This window comes from Haliotis cracherodii, unplaced genomic scaffold (genome assembly GCF_022045235.1).
Source record: "Haliotis cracherodii isolate W230 unplaced genomic scaffold, xgHalCrac1.p SCAF_9, whole genome shotgun sequence".
NCBI classification, from domain to species: Eukaryota; Metazoa; Mollusca; class Gastropoda; order Lepetellida; family Haliotidae; genus Haliotis; species Haliotis cracherodii.
The window spans coordinates 1,638,387-1,646,124 of record NW_027266343.1 but is presented as its reverse complement, the minus strand read 5'-3'; the positions used below and the strand labels follow the sequence as shown (position 1 = coordinate 1,646,124).

Here is a 7,738-nt window from a genome sequence, read left to right as displayed (position 1 = left end):
CGACACAACCGAAAATGATGAATAAAGAACCCAACTTTTACATCGAGACAAGTTCGACACATCAAAGTTCGACACGGCGGTGTTTGACTGTAACAGACTGTACAGTACACCTTAGCTGAAAACATTAACATCAGGTCGAATATACACCGAATTTAAAATCATGCCCGGAACTACTGATATCACACATCATTACTGGTCATGCATCAAATTCGTGAACATACAGTGAGATCATTTTTCCTCTTAAGCGTGATATGTCCAGGACACACAAGTAGATCAGTTAAAAGGATGTGGCCTTGCCTTGATGCTTCATTGTGATCGTTTTGGGTGGACAGCAAGGTTTTCGGATTTATTCTGTTACATTTCGGTCCACAGAGGACGCATTACCATAGCGTGCATGTCCTAAAACCGAGTGTTTTTAAAAACATTTTTTCTACGTGACAACTGAGACAAGGGAAGGGGGTACTCTTTATCTGTTCTATTCACGAGAACTTTGTTTGTGGTTGATCTAGATACAATGTTCAGAGTCTACATCAGGGGAGGAGAGGAGACGTCCAAGAGATGCCATCTCAAAGGAGCATATAACCTCATGGTGAAGGACTCAGGCTTGTGCCTGTGCGATCTCACATCTTCCCACGTCCTTTATGAATGGCCGTACAGTACTATCCGAAGATATCGGACAACTAGCCATTCATTCGAATTTGAAGCAGGGCGAAGGTCTTCAACTGGTGAAGGTGTTTTTGCTATGGATACAAACCAAAGTTTGGATATTTCCAAAGCTGTTGAAGGAATATGGAAAACACCCAAACAAAGTTCGGCAATCGCAGGATCAATAACGTGTTGGAATGGTGAGTAGCTCGTAAGGGGCCGATCAATTGATATTCTGGGGGGTGGGGTGGGGGGGGGGGGGGGGGGGGGGTGGGGGGGGGGGGGGGGGGGGTGGGGGAAGGGGGGGGACTTGACATTTTGTTTAGCTACAGCACAAAACCAGAATTCTTTGTATCTAAAACAATGATAAAACTCTTTTTAATTCAATCCCAGCACATCCCCCTACCCCAACCCCAGAATATCAAATGGGCAGTAACTCAAGAATTCAAACATTTTATATATGCCACTATTTGTTTGTGGAAAAAGATCTAGTCTCGATACAATATTCCAGTATTTTAGACATTTATGAGTGGTATTAGTTGTCGAAAGAGTAGGGCATGTTTTTCCTATTTGCGGAGACCTTTTATCACTTATTTTCAGTGATCCCTGAAATATTTCATCACTTTTTTGCCTTTTGGGTGTGTACATTTACAAATGGTATATTCTATTAGAGTATATTAGAGTAATATGCATGTAAAATACGTGGCCAAAATGCAAAATTAACAACAAAACATATCTATGAGCCTACATGTTTAGTTCCACTATTCATATATACCAATTTCATTAGATAGAAGCGACAAACCTTTTCCATATTCATAAGTAAAATCACTGCCAAAGGGAGAGTCGAATGTACGATTTTGTCTATGTCCTGAGCGTGTGTTAATGAATCACTATCAAATAGTGATGATACCATGTGTTCGCGGACAGGTGAGCGTATCATGCTCCACCGGTAGGGCCCATCACAAATACATGCACATTTGGAAATGTCCTCCGAATGTCTACGTGTTTTTGAAAGCTATACTGAGGCCTTGAATGTTGTTACCTTCATCAAGCGACTCTTTTGCAAGAGTCGTGTGACGCTCTTTGAAATCTTCTTGATTTTACCTCACAAGTTGGGAACTGTTCGTACCAAAGGCTGGAGCTGCTGGAATATTACTCTCAGTCTTGTGAATAATCACGTCATATTGGTATGTAAACAATACTTACATGTATTAAGTATTAACCAAAAAAAAATTTTCAATTGAAAACTTTATGTAAATCTGACATATATTTCGGATAAAGAAATCAATTACACACAGAAAACAATACAATAAAACACTTTAACAGAAAATGGGAACATTTGGTAAATGAACTGTCTAGTTAATTCTTTCTATTTTCAACATGATCAGCTCCCACTTCTGTGGGAGTTTATCTTTTGGATACCTTTTTTCACACCCAAAAAATGCATTTTTCAGGCTTTCCTCGGCATCAACGAGACTTCAAAACACATGGTATATGGCCCCCTTAAGTTTAAATAATGATAATAACAATAATGAAATGTAGATAATGTAATGAATTTAATGAGACTGTCCAACTCATTGTCAGTGGATATCTCAAATGACATGATGGTGTAGCACGATCATTTTATTACCGTCTTTGCCGTGCTTGTGGTTTTGACACAGAGGTCCACCCATGGTACGACCCGGAATATGTAGAGGGCGTTATGGAAAATGATAAATACAAAATTCTTTGGAATAGGCCCATTTACAGCCTCAGACGTATCAAGGCCAACAAACCTGATCTGGTCTTTTTTATAAATCCAATGAAATCAATTTTCTGTCCCTTTTGACACTAATGTGATTGACAAGATTGAGGAAAAACATGGCAAATATGCGGACCTCGCTTTCGAAATGTCACGCTTGCATCCCAAATACCAAGTTGTCCGACTCCCAAATTGACATTGGGAGAGTACCCAGGTTTGCTACCAGGAATACAGCCCTTTTGACAATCTGGGTAATGCAGAAGGCTGCAGTGTTGGGGAGTCTTCACATTCTCCGAAAAGCTTCCTGGTTCCCATTCACTGTCTGGGCTGCGTGTACAGGGGGCAAGGGCCCTGAGCTGATGATAAGCCCAACCAGCCTGACTGTGCCAGGATTACCCAAACCCTCTTTGCTGCATTTATTTATTTAAATTTGTAAATACCCAGGTTTGCTACCAGAGTATTATTATCTGTAATAATACCTGTTCCGTTATGTGAAAGTTTATAACACCATCTACTGAAATGAATAAATAGAGGATATTTCATGTGTCGAGTAAAATATCATGTTTCTCTCATATCATCTTTCCCCCCGTCACGAGAAGACAGAAACAGGATATTTCACGAGACACGTGGAATATCCTATTTATTATATACTTTTTGTGTAGTTTGCGGAAAATTAAAATCTTTTATTACAAATGTAAAAACTTGAAACGTAAATTCCCCCTAACACACAGGGACGGGTCACCACTCTTTGTATATGCGACTTAAAAAGTAGTTTCGTGTCTTGAAAACTTCGAAACCGCTATTGGAAGCGAACGAAAACACGCTGGTTAAGTAAAAAAGAAATGGCGCTTTCTGAAACGAACGGTCTCGATTGACGAGTTAAGTGAGAAATTTACAGTTTATACGGGAACATTTTCAAGAGAATAACTAACGCCATAAAGCAATATTAACTACATAAATGATTATCTGTCATTTGTTTGCCTTGTCAATATGGAACTAACGTAAAATGGAAGTCAACAGTTTGTGAACGGGCCAGACATTTATGATAAAGGGAGACAATTTGAGGGGAGGTGACTCTTGTATGGCAATAGTTCCGTCAAAGTTTTCACAGCAGTGAAGTATCAAGTGTTATGTTCACTGCAGTCAAATATTAATTGTTATGTTCACTGCAATGAGCATATCAATTTTCTCAACTTTTTTCAAAACTCTTTCACACTGGAGTATATAATATAAAACATATGGATCCGACATATCTACCTTTCGTAGTGTAACATTTACACGATTGTATTTAACAGGATGTAACATTCGTCCATCTGCTGTCAAAGCGGGCATCAAAGATGTAAAACAGAGAGTTGTTGGAGCTGCTGAAAGTAATCACACGTACGTGAACACCATCGGTACAAGACAAGGATGTCTCCACGAGAACAAGGTTGTCTGTCCTGGGGATACTGTCGGTGTTTACAGCGAACCGTATAGTATAGACACAGGGACATACCTCACGGCAGTTCCAGAGAAACAGCAACACAGCAGAGCCAAGCCAGATGACACTCGTGCTGGACCTGCTTCCCAATCAGATGTAGACCACACCTACAGCGAACCGTATAGTACAGACACAGGGACATACCTCACGGCAGTTCCAGAGAAACAGCAACGCTGCAGAGCCAAGCCAGATGACACTCGTGCTGGACCTGCTTCCCAATCAGATGTAGACCACACCTACAGCGAACCGTATAGTACAGACACAGGGACATACCTCACGGCAGTTCCAGACAAATAACAACACAGCAGAGCCATGCCAGATGACACTCGTGCTGGACCTGCTTCCCAATCACCGACCTGTTTATAATGCCCACCTGTTTATAATGCCCACCTGTTTATAATGCCAGCCTGTTTATAATGCCCACCTGTTTATAATGCCAGCCTGTTTATAATGCCCACCTGTTTATAATGCCCACCTGTTTATAATGCCAGCCTGTTTATAATGCCCACCTGTTTATAATGCCCACCTGTTTAAAGTGCCCACCTGTTTATAATGCCCACCTGTTTATAATGTACACCTGTTTATAATGCCCACCTATTTTCAGTGCCCACCTGTTTATAATACCCACCTGTTTATAATGCCCACCTGTTTATAATGCCAACCTGTTTATAATGCCAACCTGTTTACAATGCCCACCTGTCTATAATGGCAGCCTGTTTATAATGCCAACAGGTTTATAATACCAACCTGTTCATAATGTCAACCTGTTTATAATGCAAATTTTTCCAATGTACAAAACTGGTATTATCACAGGCTGTGCTGTATTTATGCAAACATATTTAAACGTTATCTAAGAGTAGAAATCAGCGAGCAAGTAGAAGGGAAATTGACTAAGTATTGGTCTGGAGACTTACTGACTGTCAAATTTATAATTACGTTTCAGGTCAAATAGGTTACCGAAGAGCGAAATGTTTGTGTTAGCCCTATTTGTGTCATACTTCCTGGTGTAACTATCGCTGGCTTGCTAGCGTTGTAGGTACATCACAAGCCGTGATCGGTGAAGTGGGGATATTGTTACCCATTCGTGACCAACTCGTGTTATTCCGGGACAAGCCGAATAGCGACTCGTGCCCCTCTCGTGGCCATTTTCGCAGGTTACAAAAAGGAGCAAGTGGTGACGAATGATTGTTACCGCGTCTATCATTGTACAGTGGATTCGAGATCTTGTTGCATCGTCAATCATCCTACCAGTGCCGGGGGCATTACGCTGATACACCGTGAAATAACTGGAATAATGTTCAATGTGGCGTTAAACCCAACTCACCCACTCCTTCAACATACATGTACACTCAAAAGAAATTTGTGATCCAGTAGTGGACTACCCTCCGTGTACAGCTTGCCCGCTTAGTTCGTGTACATTTTTTACATCGATAGTGTTGTTGACAGGTACACATGTATTATCCACATGAGCGTTTGTATAGCATGTAAGAGATGGGTGTATCCAGATATCTATTCATAACGTCACGTTGCGGAAGAAGGGGTATTGAAAACCCTCACCATGTTTGAATGAGTAAATTGAAGGTTTCAAACCAGTCGAGCAACATACCCGTATAATCACGTAAACTCTAACAGGAAGTCATACTTGCCACAAGGTTTTTATCGGATCATTACATTGTAAAATTCCCAAATTTGTTAGATTTTTCACGTCACATGTACCTACCCGATCTGGGTCAACCTGTCAACATCGTCTGAATGATAAATTGAATCCTGAGAGTGTAAACACATATTCTCATTGACTGACTCGTGTCTATTGTATATACACAGACTATGGAGAATCAGTCGTTGTTCAGAGTCAACGTCAAAGGGGACGAGAAGACGCACAAGCGCTGTCATCTCAAGGGGGTGTATAACATTGCTGTGAAGGACACAAGCTTGTGTCTGTCTGATGTCAAATCCAACCGGGTCATCTATGAATGGCCGTACATACACATCCGGAACTTTGGAAAGTCTCACAACAATTTCTCCTTTGAGGCTGGACGGAAATCGTTATCAGGTGAAGGAGTTTTTAACATGGAGACGGCCGACGGTTCTTCAATCGTAAAGAGCATGGTGGAGAAAATTGAAAAGATAAAAGCTGCAAAAGGTAAGAGGGTTGATTTGTTTCAAACTAGTTAACTTGAGTAAAGTCTTTGAGAGGCATTTAGAAGTTGGAAAACTAAGTAAGGTTAGGATATATGGATGAACAACTTCGTTATTAAAAATTGTAATAAGAAGTTGTTCATCCATATATCTTATCCTTGCTTAGTTAACTTGTGATTCACGTATAGATAATACGCCTGCGGGTGAACTCGAAACCAACCCAGAGAGTTCGTGGACGCGTCAAACTCATCGACACAATTCACGGTACACTAGGAGACAGAACAAATAACATTTGCGAATTATTATGTGGCAAATGTATTTTAAATCTTAATTTGTAGGTAATAATATATATGTGTGTGTTGCATTGTTACCTGACGTGATCTGACGTGAGATTTATTTACAAAACAACCTACAAAAGAAAACACTGAGAAACATAAAGGAAACTTGCAACCAATGAAAATGTGTCTTTCATTTAGGAAGCGACCCAACCAATAATGTGCCTTCTTGTACAAAATGAACTGTTGTTGAGGTAAATGAAAGACTCAACACAATTCCGCTAAGTATCAATACTATTGATAACGTTAATTATTAAACAAACTCACTCCCGATTTTAATACGAAATCACTGTACACTGTGCCCACGAATCGTGTCTGCGAATACCCAACATTCACATGTTCGTGTGTGTCTGAGTGTAGGCGAGTGATTTGGATGATATGCCATGTTTGTTAGTGTTGACTGATATTTTGAAAACACTTTACAAAGAAAGTGTTTTCCCCAAATATAACATTTGTTACATTTGACAACTTTTTAAATGGCACTGTGTGTTCATAGCTTTCGGCCAATGAGCCGTACTAATTTACACTTGTCAGAGGGGTACACAAAGTACGTGATCTAGACTACCAGTTGTCGGACTTTTCAAGCCTCGGTGGCTGAGTGGGTTAGATTGCTGAATTTGTGTGCTGGCGATTAGGCGCCTCACTCTGGCGATGGGGGTTCGAATCCCGGACGGGTCTCAACCCCCAGAAGTATGAGAATCTATACTTTACTAAGAAAGTGTTATCCCAAATATAACATTTGTTACATTTACTGACATTGATAAGAAATATCAGAACCGATCTAATTTATCACGCATAAATTATAATGCACGTAAAGCGGCAGATTATATATGTAAAAAGTTAGCATTGCATCATAACATGAATCGAGATCACACAGAGAGTACATTAATGACAAACTAATAAGGTTGGGCAACTTTATTTCAGTAGTAGGGATTTTCTAGTGTATATTCTAACACCGTTATTAAACATTTACTTCAAAATTATATCTTCTGAATGCCATACAAAGACCGCAAGTGTAATCTAGGTAATTGTTATATCAACATAATGCATTCCAATTCGTTATTTATTGTTCAACAGGATGTAAACAAACACCTGGAGATGGAGGAGACAAAGGGCGCGTGCAAGAGAACGCTCTCGATCACTTGTATGTCAACACAGACACTACCAGATACGAGAACGAGGTATTGTACGACATCGTGGATTAACCTTCTGTCCGCTTGGAGAAGCAGATGAAGGAAGAGGCTGGATGGACGGTGGACGGTGGACGGTGGGCGATGGACGGTGGACGGTGGACGTTGGACGGTGGAAGATGGACGGTGGACGATGGACGATGGGCGATGGACTGTGGACGGTGGACGGTGGAAGGTGGGCGATGGACGGTGGACGGTGGACGGTAGG

The 7,738-nt window shown here is 40.7% G+C and overlaps 2 protein-coding genes across 3 annotated transcripts; both read left to right on the top strand.

The window, feature by feature from the left end:
- The first annotated feature begins 514 nt into the window (after positions 1-514).
- LOC139452083 (uncharacterized) lies at positions 515-4,232 on the top strand. The gene is made up of 3 exons (XM_071233397.1): positions 515-845; positions 3,682-3,945; positions 4,201-4,232. The coding sequence occupies exons 1-3, from the start codon at positions 515-517 to the stop codon at positions 4,230-4,232; spliced, it is 627 nt and encodes a 208-aa protein (XP_071089498.1).
- Positions 4,233-5,178: 946 nt separating this feature from the next.
- Positions 5,179-7,738, top strand: LOC139453115 (docking protein 2-like). 2 transcript variants are annotated; one of them, XM_071234741.1, is made up of 3 exons: positions 5,179-5,312; positions 5,691-6,009; positions 7,418-7,738. In XM_071234741.1, the coding sequence occupies exons 2-3, from the start codon at positions 5,694-5,696 to the stop codon at positions 7,543-7,545; spliced, it is 444 nt and encodes a 147-aa protein (XP_071090842.1). In that variant the 5' UTR covers positions 5,179-5,312; positions 5,691-5,693; the 3' UTR covers positions 7,546-7,738. The 2 variants fall into 2 exon arrangements, with proteins under 2 accessions (XP_071090842.1, XP_071090841.1); XM_071234740.1 differs by lacking the exon at positions 5,179-5,312 and having other exon boundaries at positions 5,481-6,009.

What these genes read in the sequence shown, in the direction of transcription:
- LOC139453115 (XM_071234741.1), top strand. Translation starts at nt 5,694, where the DNA reads ATGGAGAATCAGTCGTTGTTCAGAGTCAACGTCAAAGGGGACGAGAAG. An exon ending in AAAGATAAAAGCTGCAAAAG is followed by an intron (nt 6,010 to 7,417) that starts GTAAGAGGGTTG and finishes ATTGTTCAACAG; the next exon opens with GATGTAAACAAACACCTGGA.
- LOC139452083 (XM_071233397.1), top strand. Translation starts at nt 515, where the DNA reads ATGTTCAGAGTCTACATCAGGGGAGGAGAGGAGACGTCCAAGAGATGC. An exon ending in ATCAATAACGTGTTGGAATG is followed by an intron (nt 846 to 3,681) that starts GTGAGTAGCTCG and finishes TGTATTTAACAG; the next exon opens with GATGTAACATTCGTCCATCT. An exon ending in AGATGACACTCGTGCTGGAC is followed by an intron (nt 3,946 to 4,200) that starts CTGCTTCCCAAT and finishes ACACTCGTGCTG; the next exon opens with GACCTGCTTCCCAATCACCG.